The sequence below is a fragment of the Malus sylvestris genome, chromosome 16, assembly GCF_916048215.2.
Source record: "Malus sylvestris chromosome 16, drMalSylv7.2, whole genome shotgun sequence".
NCBI classification, from domain to species: domain Eukaryota; kingdom Viridiplantae; phylum Streptophyta; class Magnoliopsida; order Rosales; family Rosaceae; genus Malus; species Malus sylvestris.
The window spans coordinates 3,463,313-3,488,443 of record NC_062275.1 but is presented as its reverse complement, the minus strand read 5'-3'; the positions used below and the strand labels follow the sequence as shown (position 1 = coordinate 3,488,443).

Genomic DNA, 25,131 nt, shown 5'->3' with positions numbered 1-25,131 from the left:
CTAACTTAGTGTGTAAATGCTGAATGTATTCCTCTTTTTGCTTCATCCTGGGAAACTCTGACACCCTTACTACATTGTCACCTTTCTGATCTTTGAAGAACGAAGACTTATCTTTGTCCTAAACTTTTCATAAATCAACCTAACTATGTCTAAAAGATTTAGACCCGACTATGTCGTTGTGTTTCTGGCAATTCTATTTCTCTTTTGCGTTAATCGGACCTTTGGTTTATAGATGCATGATAAAATAATTGAAAAGCCACAATTTTATCACATGGTTTTTTATCCTAGCCATAATAACACTAATGTGATTTATACCAAGAGACTAATGTGCTTTTTCACATGCTTTTTTGTCTCAAAATTTATAGAAATACAAAAATGATCATCACAAATTTCAAATCCTGCATTAACCGAAATTAAAACAATTATTCAAATTCCTAAAATTAAAACAGCATTTAGAAGCACTATAAACTCAAATTACAAAAAACATCAACAACATGGTGAGAATGAAGATTTATTTTATAGAAAATGAAAAATCTTTCTCAACCAATATGCTAAAAATGTTCACCACCAGTATATAATAAAAAACAAAATGCTAACTTCATCTCATAGCACCAACTTTAAACGTATCTCCTTCCGAAATTAAATTAAGAATTCACATGCCACTAATTAAGAAACATATACTAATTGAAGTTGTATATTGTAAAATGCAACTGCTTTTAGAATTCCTAAGTGATATCAGTTAGCAAGAAACCCACACTAACTCAAGTTGTATAGTGTAATAACGCAACTACAAAAGACCAAGCTTCTGCTACTAAAAGGCTTTTACAAAATCATAAAACTCTTAACAGTTTGAACCCTACCAGAAAGTTTATATGAGTTGAAGAACAGTTGTACTTAAGTGCAGCAAGATCATTACCTCTTACGGATTCTCCTCCGCGTCAGAACCACCTGCAGTCCAAATTAAGAAAGATTCAATGCCAGATCAAGAACAAATCAGTAATAATTTAAACTGAAATCCCTAATTATTGTTGCAGAGAGAATTCATATGAAGATTAACTACAATATTTAATTCGAATGGAATCCAAAAGCAGCATAAATATGAAGGGAAAAAAATTAATAGCAAAAGTCACATTTCAGCAGCAATTAATAGCAGAAAACAGAGTTTAGTGGCAGGGACCAAAACAATTTCAGTAAAAAAGACCAAAAACTGCAATGACTAACATATTTACATACATATGAAAATCTATTCACAATCACATTTACAATGACTAACATATTTACAATAACTTACATATATATAGGTGTCCAAGTGTCTATCGGTACTACTGTCTTTCAAATGGATCCTCAATTTCTGAAATCACAGAAAAGAACCACCTGAAAAAGTTATGAAAAAAAAAGTTCAATTGTGTACAGGTACCAAAGAAAATGTTTTTCTTTCTTTCTAAGATTTATTGATTTATGCTCGAGAACATGTGAACAATCAGCAAGAGCCACAACAGATTTAGGCATCACCCAAACACTGAATCAGATAACACATCAATAGACAATCCAACATCTCATCACTTCCTTAATTAAAGGTGGAAACATAGGGTACGAAAACATGATTTTCAATTAAAAAAATAAAGAACACGTTAAGGGCTTGAATTGCAGGTGCCCTCTCTCAGTTAGTAGTAAGTAATATAGTTATGCTGCTTATAGTTATACTAAAACAACCATCACCTAAAAGGCCACACCTTTATGCTTCATTCAAAATAGCCACCATAAACAATTTGCAGTCCAAAGGTCCAATAACTCAAAGCTCATAAAAAAGCTGAAAGTAACTAATTAACCACTATCACCTAAAAGGCCACACCTTTATGCTTCATTCAAAATAGCTACCATAAACAATTTGCAGTCCAGAGCTCCAATAATTCAAAGCTCATAAAAAAACTAAAAGTAACTAATTAACCTTAAAATAAAGCAATTTGTTCCAGCAAAATAAAAAATGAGAACTCTGAGTAAATACAAATACCCCTAAAGATTCTAAAACAACAAACCCTAGTTCTCAAATTACAGAACACTAAATTAGATACTAAGTTTTTACTTCTGTTATCATTCGGAATGCATGGTTAATTTATTTTTATTAATACTCTATTGTGAGTCTGAATGGTAGCTTATGATGAACTGGTAACTGATGCAAGGGATTAGGATGAGAGAACTTAGGTAACGGCTTGATATAATGACATTAAATTTTTAATTTTCTTTTAAAGAGTCAATAGTTTAGAGCTTCGCCTCTGCCTTTTAACAGTCGGTCGATTTGTAACTATATTGAATCGCATCATACCCTCATTTACTTTTTCAAGATGCTCAAAATGCTATGAATGACTTATCTGGTAAGGATGATGTTCTTCCTATTTAAACCTTGTTTTTTGACAACTTCTCAAGAACTAAATCATTACCAAGATTCAGTTTAATTAGTTTTCTCATCATATCCAAATTATATGCAGTTTATATAATAACACAATCATCTTCAAAGACCATTTCAAAACCAATATAACTTTAGTCCTAAAAACAAATTCACAAAACACTCACACAGACACAGACAACAACTAAATTGCAATTTCAAAACAAAGGTAACTTTTGTTCTTCAAACCAAGAACCACATATGCATACCAAAATGATGACACTGCGATGGGAGTCCAAACTAAACAGCCAAAAAATAGCGAGAATAAGAGTAAGAATTCGAACAGAGTTCGTGTGTTTATATTGTATAAATGACTCTTAGCTTGTTTTGCTTCTTGCATGCTTATATTAGGAAAAATGTGTTATTTAGTTCCTCTCGTAGAACTAAAGAGGTGTTTTCTAGAGACCTAGAATATATGGAATCTCTACCCAGCAATAAAAACAGAGAACATCACATAGGCAACAGAAGCCAAACAGAAATCCCACATTTCACAACCAAATCATCACATCAGTTCGAAACATTAAACTATAAGAACTAAAAATAATAATAACAGTACCTTGAATTGAACCCTCAGGTCAGAACCTCCTGCTTTGCAACCTGAAACAAACGAAAGAAATTAAAACCCACAAACCCACAATCAGATAAAAAAAATTTTACAGGAAAAACAAAACCAAGATTGGTATACAAAAAACCATCAGATCTATAACCTGGAAAAATAAATAAAAAGCCACACAAAAAAACCCAAAAAAAAAAAGCAACCAACCTTAAAACAAAGAACAAACAGACAGAAAGAGAGATGAATGTCCAAAATGAGAGAAAACAAAACAAATAAGGGAAATTAATATCTCTGATGAATCCCCTAAAACCTGACCTAACACACCAAAAAAAACGAAAATAATCCACAACAAAAAGGCAGAAACGATGACAATCTAAGCTGACAGTAAAAAACAGCAACTTATCTTTGGAAATCCAGGCATGCAGCGGCAAATCCGGACGACCTGTATGGTTTTCTCTGACCATCCCCACTCTCCCACTTCTGAAATCCATCACCCATACCCCTCCCCCTCGCTCTTTTTCCATCGCCATCTATCCCGATCTCTGTCTGTCTGTCTATTTCTCTCTCTCTCTCTCTCTCTCTGTCAAAGCCTCCATCCCCCCGAAACCCTCATTGAAGGACAACAAATGAAAACCTACACGGCAACCCCCGAATTCGCTCAAAATCGAGAGGACAAAATTGCCCTTCCAACCCAATCCAAATCTGATGGGTTTCTTGTAAATAAGGTGAAATCAAAGGGTAATCCGTCCTAAACCTTGTGGAAAAAATTACCCTTCTAATTTCTAATAAATACCCTTCAAACCCAGCCCAAATCTCATGGTTTTATTGTAAATGAGATGAAATCAAGGGGCAAACAATTGACTGTAGCTAAGCTACAGTCAATTCACTCCTCAATTTTAGAATAGATAATGTAAACGCGGTTACAAAGGATTTCTTTACTCCTTGTATGAATTAGTTGAAACTGTTTAATCTTGGCTTATTTCTACTGTTTAATTTTGATTTTGGTGGCTGATGAGATGAGTAGCTAGGAAGAAAAGAAGACGGCGATCATAGCTGTCTTAGACGTAGCCTTTGGCATTTTTTATATATAATTATTTTGTGACACCTGGGATTATATGTGTAGTAATGAAGTGTTGAACCCTAGCTTTGAACAATATTTATACTATGGTAGTGTTGACATGTCTGGTAATAAAAGTGCTTAAGAAATCTGGAAGTATCAAGTGACATTATTAATTTCCAACTTTAGAGTTGACGATAAGGAAATTAACCTGATATTTTGCAGACTTTGGGAATGAAATCCTGATTTTTTCGTGGTTGATATTGTCAACAAGGAAATGTTAAATCTAACATGGAAAAGAATTTGAAGTGTTGGAGTAATAGATTTCGACTTTAAACACAAACATATTGTGTCCAAAAATCCATTCAGGCAAACACAATGAGATTTCACAGCTACTTGACCCAAAGAACCATCACATGACTCGCATCCCAAAAATCTACTTGTATGACTCGTACGGTTTGGATTTTAGGTTTATGTTGTTTTTAATTTTGAGAGTATTTGATTCTATTTACGTGTGTGGTTTTGATTATGTTTGAATTTTTTTTGTAAAAACTGACATTTATAAAATTAGAGCCTAAAATTTAGGCATATATAGAGCAAAACCTCTATGTAGTAATAATGTTGCGACTATTAGTATTATTACTATGAAGACGTGATTACTTGATAGATGTGTTGTTACAAAAATAAAATTAGACTTAGTTACTAATTATACTACGTTAACAGTGGAGTATGTCAATTTTCAAAATGTAGAGATTGGAAAAAAAAAACACCCTTGTCTCAAGTAGCTAGTCCATGTACATGTGGTTAGAAAAGACATTTTAAAAATATTATGAAGCGTACCAAATAAGTGGTTCACATTGTATTTACATACTCTCAAATTTCATTTCTTCTTTTCCATATTTTCCATACCAAACAAGGAAATTAAATATCAGATATCAATCTTAAATTGTGATTTTGTTTCGTAAATATGATGTTTTATTTCCACATCAGGAAACACACTATAAAATCCTATGGAATCAATTACCTGATTTACTAGATATATTCAGATTTCTTTGGCTTTTTGATATAATGTGTGAAACTATCAGAAATGTGTATGAGAGCCCTTATAAATATAGATTACGGACTCACTTTACAGAAATAAAAACATCTTTACTGAAAGAAAAACATCCCCACAGCGTGACGCAACAAGAAAAACATGGAGAAGGCTGCGTTTAAGACGAGTATGATTAGTCGGGTCGTCTTCTTGGTCATTTGTGAGTTTTTTCTCCCAATTAGTCAAACTCTCTTCCCATAATATATGATTGTCGTCGAAGTCGATTGTTTGTAATTTTAAATACATAAAGGCCGTCTCCAATGGATTTAATTATTTAACATCTGCAGGCGTGGCTGCAGGAGCAGAAGCAGAAGCAGCTAATGCTGTTCAACGATGCAATTCGAACGCCGACTGCAAGACGTATCCATGCCCCTCAAACTTTGTTCTTTGTGTTAATCACGTCTGCACATGCGAACTTGGAAATACCATTCACGACGTCGCCGCCGACTGCCGGAGTCTCACCGACTGTAGAGATACTGCAGAAGACTGTCCAAAGGGAAGGGCTACGTGTCATAACGGGAAATGTTTGTGCTTTCTCCCTGAGTTGTCTCAGTCTGGCCCGCAAATTCGAAACGATCAATGTTCCGTTTTGACCGACTGCGAAGGAGTTAAATGTCCTTCGGGAACTATCAAATGTGTCAATGGGGAATGCAAATGTGTGGATGATTAATGTATATCTTACCTATACATTATATATTTACAAGTACTTTTGTCCATCTATATAGCTAAAGGCTAAAATAACCGGCCATGCAACTTCAAAATTTAAGCCTGTACGGTGGATTGACAAAAGTTGCAATCTTTCTTTAAGAAATAATAATTGAAATGCTGTAATAATTATAATATGGTTCATTGATCCATATTTTAGCTAAACTGTCGAAGACATGAAGAAAGTTAAAGTTTCATCATAAATTAATAATATGAGGAGTAGCCCAACCTCTTATAAGTCATTGCAAGGTTTATCCTTTTACCAATGTGGGGCTCTTATACCTCACATTCTCACACGCCCCCTCAGGTGTGGCTAATTAATTTCCAAGCCTAACACATAGACAATATGAACGGAGTGGCGTGGAGCACGTGTAAACCGTTGGGCTTTACATGTGGACCAACATGCTCTGATATCATGAACAAAGTTGAGGTTCCACAGTAAAACCAATTGACAATATGGGAAGTAGTCTAACCTTTTATAAACTCTTGCAAGGTTTATTTTTTCACCAAAATGAGACTCTTTTAAGGCAATGGTTTATAAAATTTGAATTTGGATGCAAGAGAGCGAGTCACAATTTTAGGCAAAAATAGACCTTTAGTTGTCTAAATTATTTTGATTTTTTTAAAAATAAAAAGAAATATAAAGCCAGCAGCCCCTTTTTGGGATCATGGCTTCACCAAAAAGAATTGGGACAAAAACCCCCATACAAAAAAGTTCAAAAGACGTCTAAAATAATGCAGGGGTATTTTTGTCATATAAACAATATTTTTTTAATAATTAAATTTTTTGTACAGTGTTTTTTAATTTTTTTTAATTAATACCTCACATTTTTAAACACAATCAAAACTTCTTAAGAGGCACGTAATGCCGATTATAAAAAAGGTCATTCGCATGTGCATAATAATGTGATTCAATTAGTTGTCAAATGATTGTTTTTTGTTTTTTTTAACAAAGATATTATCTACATTAAGGGGGGCTAGCAATAATATGATTCAATTAATTGTTTATTAAATATTATTTTCTTTATTTTTAAACACGTTCAAAATATCTTAAGAGGCGTGTACCGCCAGTGATAAAAAAGGTTGTTCACACTCGCACAATAATGTGATTCAATCATTTGTTTATTAAATATTATTTTCTCTATTTTTAAACACTTAACATACTCGTAGTGCCGGTTATAAAAAAGGCTTTTGCATGCTCATAATAATGTGATTCAATTAGTTGTCAAATGATTTTTTTTAACAAATGATATTATCTATACTAAGGGGAGGGGGTGGGCTTAGCCTCACAATGAGCTAGCGATAATGTAATTCAATCAATTGTTTATTAAATATTATTTTCTCTATTTTTAATGTAAATTCAATAGAATGTAGATGAAAATTGAAGGACCGATTTTATTATGTGGATTCAATTGATTGGTTTATGAGGGATTTCTTTTAGCATAGTCTAATATTATTCATTTAGTCCACATATTTGACTTTCTTTTTGTAATAAAAAATATTGAAGCAATTCATGCATATAAATACATTTAAAATGTATAAATCGCGCGTAGCACGCCATGATTCAAAAAATATCTTTTACATGCGCGTGAACACGTGCATGAAGGCTAGTAAAAAGAAACATAACCATTGTAAAAGTCAAAGGTGAGGGGCATAACCTAATTAAAATAGCCAATTCATATGTGGCAAGCTTCATGTGCCTTTTGAACATAGCTACCATGCTACTTCTCAATTTTGGTGAGTTTTGGAATTTTATTGTTTGATTGTTTTGATTTTTGATGTTTCTTTAGATGGCTGTGTATCATAATAATCACAGTGAACCAATAATGTTGAGTTTTTTTTTTTTTTTTGCAGTTGGTGATGATTTTGTGAAAAATACAAACTCAGTTAGCATAGTGAAAAGTGTAGATATAAAATTCTGGAGCTATTTGGGTTCTCTAAAATTGTATTAGTAATTCTGAATACAATTACATAAGTTGGCTTAAATAGAAAACAATCATAACCCAAAGGGAAAACAAAAACAAAAATATATAAAAATATCAAATTTTCCCTAATACTCTGATAATAACCCGATTTTGCTTGCAATATATAAAAATTCGTCTTGTAGATTTCATCATTTCCTTTCAATTTTTTTTTTTTCTCATGTTTCCCTGTTAGATTCATCATTTCTTTGTTGAGGATACTAAACATGTATTGACCCAAAAAAAAAAAGATACTAAACATGAAAACTAAGGATTGTCATTCCCAAGCCTTAAATTTTCCTAATATATATCCAGTTTAATTTTCTTATCGGTAACTCTGGGGTTGGAAATGACTTATATCACTTGATACTTTCTAGAAAAATTTCACCACCAAAAGCCTATACTAGCTACTAGAAATGCCAACAGTCCTACAGTATAAATTAAAACAAAAGCCTTGAAATTTATCATCACATCATCCCAAAATTCACAGCATAATTTGAATGAAATGGAGAAAGATGTAGGCAGCTATATATGATGGTCGTTTTCTTGGCCACTGCATCTTGTAAGTTTTCTTAACCACTGATAGTCTAGTGAATGGAGTATTTTGTGTTGCCTTTTTATTTTGCCGGTAACCATTATTCTCATAATCCAGCGTCGCTCTGGAAACAAATAATGTTCGTCACATGAGACAATGTTACAAACAAACTGACTGCAAGAAGGTGCATGCTCCATGTCAACATTAACGGGGAAAGCTCGACTGTGTTTTTGGTCAATGCATGTGCGTTGATTCGCCTTGATCAAGTCATACGTTCATCTTCACTAATGAAGGTCTTAGCTACATTTTCTCTGCTTGCTATTTAAAATAAGGGTCTAAGCTAGCTAGGTGTAATTCAATATGAATGTTGTATTAGCAAGTATGTTCCAAGTGTTATACACTCGGTTTGCTTGTTTAACCAGTATATTATTGGTTGAAGGTGACTAGAATACTCATAAAAAAGGTCGTACCCAGTGCACAAGGCTCCCGCTTTACGCAGGGTCTGGGAGAGGTGAATGTCGGCTAGCCTTACCCCCATTTATGGAGAGGCTGCTCTCAACTAGAATACTCATAACGTAATAAAATTTTCCAACTATCAACTATGAATGACAATGTGTAGAAAAACTATGGATGACAGAATCTAAAGAGAAACAGTTCGAACAAGTTTTTATTTCAAGTGAATTACGATATTCAATAAAATAGAATACATTATGGATCTTAGGAAAAAAAATAAGGTTCTGTAAAGATGGAAAATGGTTACGCCTTGATTGATGTAAGCTACGTTGGCACCAAATCAATAATGTGTGGCCGTACGGTTAAAAAATTGATCAAAGAAGGAAATATATATTTCTCGAACAAAGCTTTTCTATTTCACATCTTCTTGGATATGAAGGATGTTTGAGGTTCCATTATAAAATTAGTTGGGAATATGAATAGTAATTCAACTTACTTATAAGTTTATACAAGACATCTTCTCCTATCAATATAAGATTCATTCTCAACACTATATTAGATTACGCTATGATTTATGCCAAACCTTTGAGTGTGATATTTGACTTACATTCAAGAATTGTGTCTTCTTCTATATATTCAGTTATTTTTCATGTTGGATTCAAGATTCCTTTTTTTATGGATTCAAAGCATGAATTATTAATTCTTTCGTTTCCAAATTCAGAACTTTTTTCTACACATTCAGTTTTTTTCATCTTATTGGTAGCAAGGAAACTTTGAACTTTTTAATTACCAAATTCAAATTTTTTCTATATATTCAGTTCTTTTCTATGTTGGATTCAAGATTTCATTTTTATATATGGATTATAAGCAAGGAAATTGTGAATTGTGAATTCTTAATTATTTCATTTCCAAATTTGGTCTCTCTTTTCTAATGTTGGATTCAAGGCTTCTTTTTTCTGGATTTGGAGCAAGAAAATTGTGAATTCGTAATTCTTTCATTCCAATTCATATATTTTCTATATATTCATTCAGATATCTTCCATCTTGGATTCAAGATTTCTTTTTTATTGATTTTGAGTAAGGAAATCGTGAATCGTGAATTCTTAATTCTTTCATTCCCAAATTCAGATTTTTTTCTTTCTATCTATTCAGTTATTTTCCATGAATTCAAGACTTTTTTTTATGGATCGGAGTAAGGAAATTGTGAAAGCTCAATTCTCAAGATCTTTCATTCTCATATTCAGATATTTTTCTATATATTTAGTTTAATTTTGGGAAATCAGTTACACGACTAGTTATTTCTCGATTTCTCTAACGATCAACTTTCTTAAAAAAAAAACTTCCACAAATATACCAACGCCTATAATATAAATATAGCCCAAGGGTCTCACCACCTACGTATACTGCAAAACAAGCCTTGAAATTGATCACTACATCTATCAAAGGTTGACACAATAAACAAAAACATGGAGAAGGTTACCTCTACGGCAGCTATCATCTTCGTATTCTTCGTTATTGCATCTTGTGAGTTTTTTTTTAACTGGTTTTAGTTTATCTTCGAATACAATATTATAATATTATCACACAATTTGTATGAAAGAATGTCTAATGCAACATTGTCCATTTAGCGTGTCGAAATAGTATTTTATTTACATAATTAAAAGTCTCTAAATGGAGTGTGGTTTTTTATTTGCAGGTGTACCATTGTTCTCAAAAGCCGAAGCAGTTCCAAATATTGATCAGGACGATGGGCAAATTGGTACATGTTCCAATCAGACTGACTGCGATAAGATTAATTATCAATGTCCATGGGGAAAGCTCCTCTGTGCTGATGGTGAATGCAGATGCCCTCGCCGCCAGCTAAATCAAATTAACAAATGTTCCAACCAGACCGACTGTGACAAGATTAATTATTTATGTCCATCGGGAAAGCTTTCCTGTGTTGATGGGCAATGCAAATGTGTTGGTTATCTGCTGCCAAATGAAATTGGTAAATGTTCTAAACAGAAGGACTGCGACAAGATTAATTATTTATGTACATCAGGAAAGCTTCAATGTGTTGATGGGCAATGCAAATGCGTTAACTTGCCCTGATCGAGCCATGCAGTATCTTAGCTCTCTCCTAGTTGCACACATAAGCGAGCTTGGGTGCAACTTAAATGTTCAATTAGCAGAATAAGTATGTATTAATCTTCTTTCTACAGAAAGATAGAAAGAATGTTGAAAAAAAAAATTTAGTTATCTCTTTCTTATGAATGGTTTACATATAGCCTTCTTCATGTTTTAAGAGTAACTGAAATATGTTTTAAAAATATGGTTTTGTCCGCCAATCTCTTAAGAATAATTTAAACAACATTAGTCCCAATATAATCGAACAAGATTACATAAGCTTGACAGTTTTTTATATTAGGCGTATACCGAAAAACAGTGCCCAAGGTTGCATAAGTTGGTTGGCAATCATCACAATTACTTGTAGCAAAAAAGTAAAAATAAAATAAAATCATCACGTTTTAGCTCTTGCATGATATTTGCTTCGCCAAAATTTTATCAAGTCATTGTTATAGTCATTCAGTATTCATTTTCACTTGAAAATGAGATGTTTTATGTTCGAATCCCACAGATAGCGAGTTCGATACATTCTCCTTCCTTTCCCACTCCTTATATAAATATCATTGTAAAATATTGTTCTATAAGAAAATAAAAAGAGATAAAATTAACTTTTTATACTAAGGAATCGCTCATTATGTATAGATTTTCAAAATAATATATTTATTCTAAGATTTCCTTAGCAATGATACGAAACAAGAAAATTAAGGATCATCATTCCCAAATTACACTATATAGAGTTTAGGAATCAAATTACCCAAATTACATTGTAAGAACTACTAGAAATGTAGCCCAGAGAGATCACTCAATACTACCTTGAAATTGATCATCACATCCATCCAAAAGTCGACATACAATTATCTAACCCGATTATGATCAACCGGCCGGATTATCATCTTCTTCGTAATTCTTGGGAGTGTGATCCTACTGTAGACATCGAAATTGCGGTGAAATAAATGTTCACCAACGCATTAAAATTTTGACGTGTCAAGGCATACATGGCATATGCCACGTGTCATACAAATTGTACACATGGTGTGTGACTCAACAAAATAAAAAGAAATACCCTTGGAGGATTACACAAGTTTTTCTTCTCATTTTGGGCAATGACAAGGCAAGCACATTTCAATCCATTGAAGATCAAAACAAGGTTTTCTTCTCATTTTGGGCAATGACAAAGCATGCACATATCAAGTTTAAAATGATATTAAGTGGAAAATTAGGCCATAAAATTACCACTTCAAGTTTAAAATTGTATTAAGTGGGAAATTAGGCAATGGTGCTTGGAAAAGAAAAAAATATTTTGTGGTGGTGATTCATTCTCAAAGCCTATAAATAGGCTTCTACATCAAGGTATCATCAACCAATTCACAAATACATTTCTCTACTCCCAAAATGGAAGAGAATACTCCCCACACATCCAAAATCCTTGAAGCTTTGAAACTCTAAAGATTTCAAGCATCCAACCTCCCAAATTCAAGCAAATCCCGAAGGATCAAGAAAGCCGTCTTCGTTCTTCGTCAAATCCTCCTTCAAGATCAAGCCCTAACGGCCCTTGAAGAAATTTCTCCTTCAAGATCAAGCCCCAACGGCCCTTGAAGAACTTCCACCAATTCAAGATCAAGCATCGACGGCCCTTGAAGAAAGTGTTCAACAAATCCACACAATTGTTCATCCTAAGATCAAGCCCCGACAGCCCTTTTGGATCAACAACATCACCAAATCCACATAACTGTTCATCCTAAGATCAAGCCCCAATGGCCCTTTGGATCAACAACATTAACAAATCCACACAACTGTTCATCCTAAGATCAAGCCCCAACGGCCCTTTGGATCAACAACATCAATAAATCCACACAACTGTTCATCCCAAGATCAAGCCCCGACGGCCCTTGGATCAACAATCATCCATCTTCAAGATCAAGCTCAAAAGCCCTTGAAGATCCGTTCATCATTATTCTTCAAGATCAAGCCCCGACGGCCCTCGAAGAAAGTGTTCTTCGTTCTTCGTTCATCGTTCTTCCAAGATCAAGCCCCGACGGTCCTTGGATCAACAATCCACCAATTCAAGATCAAGCCCCAAAGGCCCTTGAAGAACTTCCACCAATTCAAGATCAAGCCCCGACGGCCCTTGGATCAACAAACATCAACAAATCCACACATCCAACCGTTCTTCAAGATCAAGCCCAAAAGCCCTTGAAGATCCGTTCATCACCATTATTCAAGATCAAACCTTAACGGCCCTTGAAGAAACACTCATCCTCAAGATCAAGCCCCAACGGCTCCTTGAAGATCCGCTCAAATCCACCTTCAAAGATCAAGCCCATGGCCCCTTGAAGAAACTTCCAACAGTTCATCCAAGATCAAGCCTCGACGGCCCTTGGATCAACGAAACATCCACAAATCAACACCTTACGGAGATCGAATCAGAGGATCAAATTTGAGAGAGATCGTAACCCAACAAATCCATTAACACAAAAATATTATTTTGTGCACGTTTGTTCTTGTCTCTTTCGTTTCAGGAAAATTTCGTGTTCACACCTACACGAAAGAACTTGTCCCATTGAGTGTTCTTGGATCTATTTTGTAACCAAGAGAAGAGAAGTGAATGTATGGTTTCGATGTCTTCTTCTAAGTGAGTAAATCTAACTAACTATTGAAAGCATGCATATTTACTAATGCAGAATATGTCTTTTGGTGTATTAATGTTCACATCTTGTTTTAGGGTTTGATTGTTTTCGATCCTTATTAATTCCAACAAGTTGTACTAGTACACTAGTTGTATATTACAGAAATAAAGGTCTTTAATTAAATAGAGATATTTTTTTTTATTTATATCGCAGACGCAGGAGTAATATTATTCTCAAGGTTACCAGGAGCAGAAGCCAGGCAATTGGATAAGATGTTCTATCACCAATGACTGCAATACGTTTCCATGCGATTCAAACGTAACAAGTGGTTTGACAAGCATTGCATATACCTCGCAAATAGCTTACTAGATTCCACCGCAGTATCCTACATTTTTAATGAACATTTTAATTAATATTTTTCTCCATGCCAAAAAAAAAAATTGACAATGTTAAAGGAAAGATATGTACTATAATGGACATATGTACAAAGTCAGACCCTAAAATTCTCTATATATTTCTATGTGATAGTAATAAAGAGCGGATGATAGCAACCAAAGGAAATCGTTCGCAAGGCTAGCCGGTTAAATGGATAAGTTGTGTAACAAACAATCCTTGTTTCTTTCGTCAAGTGGCATGTTGATATCTGTTGTTAAGAATCCATTTAAATTATAACAAATTTATGATGTGGCATAAGATTATTGGGTAATTAGGATGTAGATGTGCATGGTGGCTTCCTAACAGTCACTAAATACGTACTTTAAAGATATGTATCCAAAAAGCACCCTAATGTTTTGGAAAGTAATTAATTAACCTACCATTTTTAGCTCTAACCTCTATCTATAAATACAACCCCATAGAGCTCACTTAGTATAAAGCAAATTAACCTTCAAATTCTCCGTGGGTGTCACAGAAATCATAAAAATATGGAGAAGGCTGCATCTTAACATAGCTACTTGGGTCCTCTTTTTGGTCATTGCAACTTGTGAGTTTTCTCACTATTTATGTGTTTCAATATTAATTAGTGTTTGTAATACACTAGCTAGTAGTAGTACTGATAATTCATTGTTTGCAGTGTAGCATTGCCAAATTTGGCAGGAGCAGTAGCCCAAGAACAATGTTCTACCGACCGTGAATGCAATCAAACCGAATGCACTACTGGTCCAGTTTTTTGCATTGAAAACAAATGCACATGTTCAGAGCTTGTGGATGCGCCGACGCCGGTGCCTGAAATTGCCGAACCACCTCAAATTAGTCGTAGGGCTTGTTCTACTGTTCGCAACTGCGGAACAGTATTTTGTACTAGGGAATGTCTCAAATGTTTTAAACACCGATGCGTATGTAAGGGGTCATCCATGCCATTAATTAACTTTGATCTCCTCTATGCAAATCAATCAAGTATTGTGAGCAGCAATAAATAATAAATAATATTTCTTTAATCTAAAATAGTTTTTTCGATCATCTCTGAAAAATTGTGTACTATCTTCTTTGTTATTATTTGTATGAAAATATAATAAAGGATCTGAGAGAACTCGGAGAGAAGAAAATGCTAAAATCTTGATAACTTTGAAAAAATGGACTAGATTGTGTACTAGCTTAAAACTAATCTGAAGATTAGCAGCTAAGCATGCTTAGCTGAGCTATTGAAAACCAATTCATATCAACCTAAAGTAAACAATTTTCTTTATTATTAAAGACATAAAAAATAAAAAAAAAGCAAAAAACAAGAAAGTTGTACTACGTTGGATTATTGTTTTATAAGATTTTTTTTATTCAATATATTTTTACTAAGGAGTGAGAATCAAATAGTATCGTACTCACCATCATGAGATTCGAACCTAAAACATCTTATTTTCAAGTAAAGATAAATGTCATTAAACTGTAGTAAGTGGCCTAAGAGTAGTTTTCTGTTTAATGAAAAATGTTGTGTGACGAATTTTTCTATTAAAACCCCCTCCTTAAATGCAACGATATATTGATAATTCAACACAATGAGGATTACAAGAGGATTACAATCTTAGAAAAAGAGTTCTTGAGTGAATCCAGCAGTTTGGTTAAAAAACGATGTTCTTCTGACTCTCGGTGCAACAAAACCGAACGCTCTTCAGGCACAGTAATTTGCCTCGACATCAAATACACATGCAGAGTTTTTGGGTGGCTCTGAGCCAGCACCAGAAATCGTTCAGTCACCGGAAACAGGCCGATGTTTGACTAGCCGTGAAGGTAAAATGAAGTGCGTTGGCGACAACATCATGTAGCGATGGAAAATGCAGTTGCTTAGACAGACAGCAAGTTGGCAATATTCGTTGCTACGCTTCTGTATGGACATCCCCAACGTATCCATCACAAAGCAAATGCGTAAAAGAGCGAAGACAGAAACATCTCTAAATTGCCTTCTGGTTTTGAATCAAACTCGAGTTCACTCTCCCCAAAAATCGTCTCAACGTGCTGATTACAGGGAGAGGGTTCTCCAGATGAGCAGCATGTCCGCAATCTGGAATCTCAACTATCTCATAGATGTCATGACGAGGGCTGTCTCCACTCGCCGTGCCACCAGCAATTTCACAGGACATATCCTCAGCTATCGCCTTGAACTTTTTATCCTCCTCTCCAACAATTAGCAAAAGGGGTGTTTTGCAGTGCTTCAAGTCTTCCCACAATGGCCTGACATGCAAACAAAGTATAATTCAGATTTCAAAACGTATCTAGTATAAGTATTGTAGTGTGGGAATCAAATAATCAGTAATATGGTCAGGGAAGCTTACGGCTGCCTCCCAATACTTAAACCGGAAAGCACTTTCGCAAGACTATGCACATCTTCATGATGCAGGCGGCTGGAAACTATCTGACGAAATCGGGGATGGACTCTTAAGCTGTTCAAGTTACACATAAGGTTACTGATGCGTGTAAGTAATGGCAAATCTAATAATCCAAACACCGTTAAGGCTGAAAAACTTAAAAGCACCTGTTCCACAGCTCTCCGGAATACCAGGTGTCTATGAAGAGCTCTAAGCCGTGATCAATAAGGATGCGAGCTCTAGAGTCATCTTTAGCTCTACGAATTTTTCTTGCCACTTCATCTTTTAACCCAGGGCTTCCAGATATTACAACAGCTCCATTGACCTTCATAACAAAATTCCCACTATTGTTAACAACACTTAAACTAAAGCTAAATTTGAAATGAAAATCTTCAAAACTGTAGACATACTTTGTCGGTACACCTCAATGCCATGTACAGTGCAATCCTTGCTCCCATAGAGTAACCCACAATAGTAACCTTTCCAGGCGTAATATGTTTAATCACTTCACATAAAAGATCGGCAACAACCTCAATTGACAAACCTGAATCCTGTACAGCATCGTTATCACCATGGTTCTGTATCTTTGTTCCACCATGACCAGGAAGGTCAATCGAAATGCATCTTGCACATCCTGAAATCGCCTTCATCATAGCAATCCAATCTTCACCAGTTCCAAGAAACCCATGAAGAAATACAAAAACATTTTCCTGCATGAGCATGATTTTGGTATAGTGAGCATGCAGTATAGGAGATGTAATACATGTAAGCTGAGACGGAGACTGTCAAGGATATGAAATTTTTACTAACATTGTATCTTTCTCCAATCTCGTGGACTATGATGGAATAAGAGAAAGCCCTTGAATCTACAGTAAGCTGGAATACGCGGACTTGCTCTCCAGTAAAATTTCTATGAACTACATTGCCATTTATTTGAAATTTTTGAAGAACTTGATCAGCATCAGCAACAGATGCTTCTATGAAGCCACTGACTGGATTACAACCTATCTTGAGAGGAGTGGTTGTTACATCTTCTTTTAGCCAGCGGTATGTTCCTAAACCATGGGCTATTGATGGGGCCAATTCATAATTCATCATTTCACAGATTTCTGAATTTTTCAGGTTGAGATAACAGCAAAACTGAATATATGCTGACAAACCTAGGCCACTTTCAAATGCAGCACTAACAACAGCCATTTTCTGGTGCTGCTGAGCCCATTGGGCAATTATTGCCGCATTTTCAAAGCCACCAACAACACTAGGTTTAATAACCTGAAAAAACCAATATGAACAACCTAAATCAGGATACGCCCTTGAAATTTTACCAAGGGTCATAAATTTCAGTAACAAAGACATCAAAATGCAAAAGATACTAATGAGCAATGCATAAACTGCCACTTACAATAGCTACTATTCCTGGATGGGTGTACTTCATTAGCTTGTCAAGTGGATGTTCTCTAATACTGTCAATAGTTTCATCCAGTGCCACGGGTAACCCGCTTTCTTCACAGAACTTGACAATATCACCTTCGTTTTGAACAGGTTCCTGAAATAAATAAATAGTCATAAGGTCAACGAAGACATTAAAAATATAGTCACAAGCATCATTAATCCTAAATTCATACTTAACAATGGAAGATGAGGCACAAGCCGCACAATGTTAAATGATCAAAATTAAAAGTACGGCAACCACATAAAATTTGATCAGAAATAGATTCCATCCCTTGGGACGCAGTTGTAGAGTAGAGTAAAAACGATAAGTTAACAAATTTTTTAGAGTATACCTCAATATACTGCAGATCACAATCCTTTACCAAGGAACCAAATTGGATAGCTTCTTTATATGTCCAGTTCCGATTGGCATCTGCACGAACTTCAATCTGGTACCCAACTTTCTTTCTTACTGCCTGTATAACTGCAGCATCGTGCAAGGGACTCCCCTGACGTGCTACCTGTTGCAAAATCATTGGAAAGCCACAAACCAAAGCCTTTACTTTTTTATGCATAATAAAAAAATTCAATTTGACCATAATCTTTGTAAAATTTCAATACACGTTCAGAGAGAAGAGAGAAGTACCTTCAGCTTTACTGCAGTAAATCCTTCTTCAACAAGTGCTGCTACAACATCAGCTACTTGTGTGGGCGTTCCATTGGAATCAACTAGGGCACAAATCTGAACTGTCATCGGCCTTTCAGATATACCTCCTTCAGCTTTCAAGGGATGGAGTAGGCCTAATAAGTTGGAACCTTGCCTTGTCGCTAATGCATTGAGAATTGCCATTTCCAAACCACATCTAACACTAGGCAAGAGCGTGCATGGCTGTATCACAGTCAAAAGCATATGTTCTATGAAGATATATTTATAACATAGCTCTATCTTTTTCCCTTTCTGATAAGTACATTAAAAAAAAGGATTTCCCTTTCTAATAAGTACATTAAAAAAAAGGATTTACCAGTATTCCCAGGTTGGTCCATATCCAAGAAGAAAAAGAGCCCTTCAGCAGAGGAAGGAAGCAACTAATCTTAGCTCCTTCCATCATATGAACTAGTAACCTCAGTTGCTCTTCTACATCGAGCAGGTTTTCTCTTTGGATATCGAGAGGTGAAACCTGTTTAATTAAAGTCATCAATGGTAAAATAAGGATTATAGAAACACAAGTGGATTAGTTGAAAATTTGTACCAAAACTAACCTCGCCAAACCCAATGCTTCCATCCTCAAGATACAAAGTTAAAATAAACCCTTCTCTGTAGAAGCTGGTTTCATTTTCATCAACAGAAACCATAGTAGGAGGAGCACAGAGTGGTATACTGTCCAAAACAGAATAAAAATATATCAAATCCTTCTTTCCAAGCATAATTAAAGAATATTAAAAATTTATTCCATCAGCAAAGAATTCACCTAAATACTGAATACTCCATTCTATGGACTCTATAAAGTAAAGTGCCATCTGCTGGTGAGTCTTGAACAGAAATCCTTGAGGAGAGGCTCAACGCATGATCTGCTGCTTGGCACGCAAACTTTCTTAAAGTACTGAGATAAGATATATTTTTTTTATAAGTACTAAAGAGGGAAAGAATATGTCCGCAGTCAGTTAATAAGCTGATAAAAATAACTTATCATCAAGGTAGCGTAACCACAAACCTGTGAAAGGTGGCATTGGCTTCTATGCAGCTCTCAACTTCAATGACACAATCTACCTCATTATCTTGAGATGTCAATAATGCATCTTCAAGCTCCACCTTTGTCTTCACATGTAGATGCATCACACTGAAATAATTGTTTTGAAGTCTTAAAAACAATGGGTTTACAGTTTGGTGAAAGGAATTCAACGATGAAGATGGAAAATGTAAGCATTGGTGCAGTTGATCAACTATCAAAATCATATATGCAAGCACATTCTTGAGACAATTTCAAATTCCATATATCTCGGATATTCACACTAATATACCCCATATTCCCAATAGGCCGTGTGTTGTTTCAAGGTCGTTCATTGCTTGGTGATGCCCTAAATGGGTGATCATTACTCCAACACCCTCAAACCCTATTCTTTCATGTTAACTATCTATCGAATTACTTCGCAAGTGGCAACTTTAAGCACCTCCAAATCGAGCAATTACCTCACACTGAAATCTAGAAAGAATAATTTATGACTACATGAAGATCGCATGTCAACCAAGTTTATAGTTCAGATATATAAAGATTTTTACCCATGGGCCGCACACAGGTTGTGGATTGAAACATTGTGAGAGGTGTAGAAGTATTGATTTAGTATGCTTGGCTCAACTCTATCCGCTATAGGAAGGAGACTGAATATTGCACCACCATGATTATTGATCACTAGTATCGTCATTGGTTTCCGCAATGTCCTTCATCACGTAGTAAATTTGTTAAACCGAGAAACAAATTCTTTGTCTGGATTATAAGACAGCAGAAAGAAAAACCAAACATGCAGACGATACAAAAAAAGCATGCGATGGGGAAAAAGAGAAGGGAGCAATAGACCAGAACAGAACTTACAAGCCTGGAAAACCAATAGATAAGCATCCTACCTCTGGTTCACAATTGCCAAGCCATTTGTATCGTGGAGGAAAGAAACATCCCCAATCACGCAAAGCACCTGAACATAACACAAAGGAAAAGGCATTCAAGTACAGTTCACAAGAATAAACAATGGTAGTTACAAGAAATGAGACCAATATAAAAAAAACTTACTCGTTTATTGCATCCAACAGCAAAGCCAACAGCTGTGCTGAGTAACCCATCAATACCACTGGCACCCCTATTCCCAGCCACCCGAATCATATGACAGGGTAGTTCTAATTTTGAAATCATGGATGCAATATTATGACTACAACCTGACCAACCACATCCGTACATATCTGCATCACGTATCGCCATACTGTTCCCAATGAAAAGAGCAGACTCAGCTGAAAGAGCTTTGGATATTACGCTTGCAACTTGAGGTTCAGTCAAGAAGTCTCTGGCATAAATTTGGAACGACAACTCCCTCGAAACCTATAATATAGGAAAAGGGCACAGAAAAGAAAGATATTAACAATGCAGCCAAATTTTATCAGTTTTCTTCCAGAATCCAGACAGAACATCTATGCATGAGAGAGCTACTAAGGAGTTTCAGATGGAAAATAAAAATGCCTGGGTGCAATTTAATGTTTGGTCCTAGGGTTGGAACATATCAAAATCAGGATGAAAGCAACACAAAAAACGCCAAATAATTTAAAATAAAAAGTAGAGCCTCATTCTTGTGATTCATTTCATTACCATCACATTTAACGTTTGAAGATAAGTGCTCCATTCTTTGCTCATACAGGGAAGCCCAGCTTTGCATAAACAATCAGAAAATTCAACAATGCTACTTTGGATTCTATGGGTTACAATATGAGAGGGATCATGACGAAATGGATGCTTGTCAACCAAGATATATGAGCAGGGAAAGCAGTCCTCTAGCATTTTAGCAACACGCTTGCTTGTAATCCTACTCCCAATCTGTTTGTAAAAAAAATAAAGGGATTAAATAAAAAAGAAGAGAATATAGCTCCTCAAGCAATTGGAGTCTGTAGTACAATCCGCAGGGTTCAAGAATATTACTGAGTTACGAATATACTCTTGCAGTGGCAAATTTAACACTTGAGGCAATGAGAGTAAACTGAGTGAAAGAGGTGGGTCATGGACGCATACCTGAATAATCAGATCAAAATTTATCCAACTACTCATGGAATCTGAAAGTAGAGCATGGTCAAGATGATCAACAAACAACAAATCATCTCCAATTTCAGGAAAAGAAGTCAGCAGCTTTCTCAATCGTAATCCTGACAGGATGTCAGCTACAACAGGCCATTGAAGGTGTTTAACCAAAAGAAGAACTGCCCACATCTCATCTTCTGAATGGATTGCACCAATTAGTAGAATCCCTTTATTAGTCCCTCTAATTAGATTTAGAATCTCTGACATTTGCCCACAACCATCATCATACGTGTGAGCACTCTGTAGTTTAATATACTTAGTAAACGGCTCGGTGCTAGACATCCAAAAGTCTAATCCTTTCAAACAACTCGTCATCCATTTGCTAGGGCTATTTTCCAGTGGCTCCCTGAAAGGACAGTTAATATGAACGGGGCCACACGGTGATGAGGTTGCCCAATGTACAGCAGAGTCAAGTGTTGTAAGTACCATCCTTGCTGAAATATGATCGGTGGCTGCTGGAAGGCTGAAAAAAAACCTCACAAAAGAACCAAAATGGTTTACCTGGAATGCAAATTCAAAATTGTCAAACTAAAGAGTAAACTTAAAGCAATGTTAACTAGCTTTTCATGCAACTTCATTTTAGCACCAACTCAACATTACATGTTTTTTTCTTACTGTTAGTATTAGACTCAAATCCATCATTTCCATCAGTCTCTACTCATGCATTGGATAGTTTATAACTGCAAGATGTAATCAGATAGCTTCTTGGAAATGCATAGTCGTTAAATTCCCAAGAGTATTATCAGTATAGCAGTATAGCGCACACAAATAATATATAAATATGTGCATATTTTTATTAGAAAAAAAAAGCCATACCGTAAAACAACATGCATTTTCCATGAAACAAACTACTGGAAAACTCAAATTACGTTTTCTATATACCTGATTGATAGCTTGGTTTGCTCCAGCATCATGCAATTCTGCAGGACGGTCAGCTGTGAGCAATAGGAGTGGTACAAAATCTTGACTAGCTTCAACAACCTGGACATGTGTTGAACGACACTTGGAAAACTACAATAAATGAGAAAATAGATTACTATTTATGAACAATGACGAGTAAACTCACAGCAGGAAGAAGGTTTGAAACTGCAGTTCCAGATGAAGTTATGACTACTGCTGGCTTCTGAGATCCTCTTGCATAACCAACGGCATGAAATGCAAGTGAGCGCTCATCGTAACTTACGATGCATGTAATAAGAGGATGAGTGGATGCAGCAACAGCAAGAGGGGATGATCTTGATCCTGGAGCTACACAAAAATACTAGAACAAAGATGAAGAATGAATCAGGAATACATACGACCTACAAAGGTAGAAAGATTTACAAATAGGTAATCTCACCGCCAAACCAAGTCGAGAACATTCTTCAATTATAAGTGATGCCCAAACAGTATTGATGTTAGCACAATCTTCAACTGAGTAGCACATTTTATTGGCATGATCCAACTGATAGTAGAAAAAGACACAAATCCTGAACAATATTCACCCAAGTTTGTTCCCTCCAACGATATCAAAATAAAAACTCAATGTAATGTAATCAACAAAAGAATATATTTAAGAATAAAATGTACGTGGCATGTCTTCTTCCGAGCAATTAGTGTTTTCTACTTCAAGTGCTCATAAGCATACAAAGTTCATATAACCATATGCTTTACCGAGACGTACCATGTTGCTAGAAACTGCAATGGTAGGTGAAAGCTTGATACAAAACTGGCAGGAAAACGGAGTCTCTTTCTGCAAAGCAGTAAATGATATCAACTCAATCAGCCTAAGAATGTTTCGACTGAAAAAACTAATAAAATAACAGTAGAAAATGAATATTTACCAGGACAGGGGGGATACCAGCGTCGTGATGTTAGCCACAACATATTTTCCGCTTGATGACAGAGAATTCATGTATACCTTCAAAATTTTGTCATTCAGAAACTAGACAAAAGAGAAACAAACTGTTTGTGAAATAAATTATGAAAAATCTTGATCTTCATAGTTCATACCATAGGAACAATTCCATCCTCATGAAGCTTGAGCTTTCCAAGAGTACGTCTTATATTCATGGAGTGGGAGCTCTTTGGCGCGGGCCAACAGTGACAACTAGCCTGAAATGGTATAGCGTAAACAACATGATGAGTAGAACTTAAAGTTGTGAGTTGTGACTGCTGCTTTCAACTACATATAAAATCAGGAAACGTGATTATTTCATATTTGGGGAAAGAACTAAATAGCACAAGAGTGGAAAAAGGAGAGACGACAACCGCAGGATACCTGGTCGAAACATAACTCAAAAGAATGAATGGCTTCCTCAAATGTACAAAGGGAAGAGTCACTCCAAGCAATTGTTGCTGCTAAAACAGAAGCGCCCTCGTACTCATGTAACTCAATCTGTAAGGCAATATTTGTAAGTTAAATAGTAGTATCATCATGCTCATAACGACGCATTGAACAATCAAACCAACAAGCATGCACATTTACCTGAGGAACAAAACAGTAGTAAGAACCTGCTTCATGTTTTATGAAAGATGACTCGTGGTCGTAATTAATATCCACCAAACCATAAGACATTACAGAGGTTGATTCATTTGAAAGATATCTACAAGAAAACTATGCATAAGTAGATTATACTACATTATCATACAACGGTGATCAATTGACAATACAAAAGAAAGACAAGAACTAACCTTTTGACCGAAGAAGAAGATGATGAAGGTGCAAAGTGAACCGCGGCACCAATTCCGAATACTCCTCGAGTTTCATTTGCATACAGCGACTTATAACTCGGGTTTTCGGCATCCTTGCCAATGAAAAACAGAGGATAAACCGCAGACGTCTCCGGTTGACTGCAAAACCAGTACAAGGCTTTGGCACTTGGGGGGACGGCCACCTGCCAAATTCGCCTTCAAAATCCACAATTCAAAGCACAGTGTACGAGCAACCAGTCAGAAACCCGAGATTTTTAATTACCTGAAACCTATGAATTCCGGTACATGTGGAAGGAGGATTGAGCTTCAACTCCTCAACGGCCTCTCTGATCTTTTCAAGCCCTTGCTGAAGAGTCAAAGCCGGAGGCAGCGTCCGCCTGACGCCGGTCTCGATCACCAAGTCGCCGTCCTCGGCTTCCGACACTTGGCCAACTTCGATCGCCGGGCCGTCGAATCTTACTCCTCCAACAGCCTTAAAAACAAAAGCAATACGAAATATCAAACAAAAGTTACATGATTCAAGTGAAAAGGAGAATGGGGAGAAAGATGACCTTGGAATTAGGGTTTGGAGGGAGACGAAAATGGCGGGACTTTGGGTTGAAGAACGGGAAAGGCGGTGGCGGTGAGGGCGGCATTGTGCGCGGGAGAGACAGAGACCTCTTGCAACATCGGAAAGAGAGAGGATTTGTGAGTAATAGCATCGAATTTGAGAAGGAGAAGAAGAAAAAGGGAGGGAAGTTTCAGAGAGAGAGAGAGAGAGATACAGAGAAAGAAGAAGAAGAAGGTGGAGAGGAAGAAGAGGATAAGGAAACAGTGTCGTCTCTGCTGCTGTTGCTGTT

At 35.9% G+C, this 25,131-nt stretch overlaps 2 protein-coding genes across 5 annotated transcripts; one reads left to right on the top strand and one right to left on the bottom strand.

Moving 5' to 3' along the window:
* The first annotated feature begins 10,223 nt into the window (after positions 1-10,223).
* LOC126606766 (putative defensin-like protein 298) lies at positions 10,224-11,097 on the top strand. The gene is made up of 2 exons (XM_050274156.1): positions 10,224-10,327; positions 10,500-11,097. Exons 1-2 carry the CDS (start codon positions 10,270-10,272, stop codon positions 10,895-10,897), a joined length of 456 nt encoding a protein of 151 aa, XP_050130113.1. The 5' UTR covers positions 10,224-10,269; the 3' UTR covers positions 10,898-11,097.
* A 4,397-nt stretch (positions 11,098-15,494) lies between these two features.
* Positions 15,495-25,117, bottom strand: LOC126608834 (protein PHYLLO, chloroplastic). Of its 4 annotated transcripts, none has more exons than XM_050276836.1 (28): positions 24,844-25,117; positions 24,555-24,764; positions 24,272-24,474; positions 24,066-24,183; positions 23,859-23,975; positions 23,591-23,692; positions 23,439-23,498; positions 23,262-23,330; positions 22,938-23,042; positions 22,665-22,859; positions 22,481-22,579; positions 21,533-22,099; positions 21,116-21,340; positions 20,549-20,851; positions 20,386-20,453; positions 20,044-20,202; positions 19,478-19,603; positions 19,235-19,366; positions 19,026-19,143; positions 18,788-18,943; positions 18,412-18,654; positions 18,119-18,286; positions 17,737-17,880; positions 17,145-17,606; positions 16,745-17,044; positions 16,502-16,659; positions 16,302-16,409; positions 15,495-16,200 (listed from the first exon to the last, which is right to left on the bottom strand). In XM_050276836.1, the coding sequence occupies exons 1-28, from the start codon at positions 24,991-24,993 to the stop codon at positions 15,921-15,923; spliced, it is 5,145 nt and encodes a 1,714-aa protein (XP_050132793.1). In that variant the 5' UTR covers positions 24,994-25,117; the 3' UTR covers positions 15,495-15,920. The 4 variants fall into 4 exon arrangements, with proteins under 4 accessions (XP_050132793.1, XP_050132794.1, XP_050132795.1 ...); XM_050276837.1 differs by having other exon boundaries at positions 21,533-21,944; positions 22,481-22,518; XM_050276838.1 differs by lacking the exons at positions 24,555-24,764; positions 24,844-25,117 and having other exon boundaries at positions 24,066-24,194; positions 24,272-24,410.
* Between the last annotated feature and the right edge of the window lie 14 nt (positions 25,118-25,131).

Coding starts and splice junctions, on each gene's coding strand:
- LOC126608834 (XM_050276836.1), bottom strand. CDS start 24,993: ATGCTATTACTCACAAATCCTCTCTCTTTCCGATGTTGCAAGAGGTCT. Junction 24,184..24,271: donor TCTTCTTCTTCGGTCAAAAG/GTTAGTTCTTGT, acceptor GTTTTCTTGTAG/ATATCTTTCAAATGAATCAA. Junction 17,607..17,736: donor ATCCAGGAATAGTAGCTATT/GTAAGTGGCAGT, acceptor TGGTTTTTTCAG/GTTATTAAACCTAGTGTTGT.
- LOC126606766 (XM_050274156.1), top strand. CDS start 10,270: ATGGAGAAGGTTACCTCTACGGCAGCTATCATCTTCGTATTCTTCGTT. Junction 10,328..10,499: donor ATTCTTCGTTATTGCATCTT/GTGAGTTTTTTT, acceptor TTTTATTTGCAG/GTGTACCATTGTTCTCAAAA.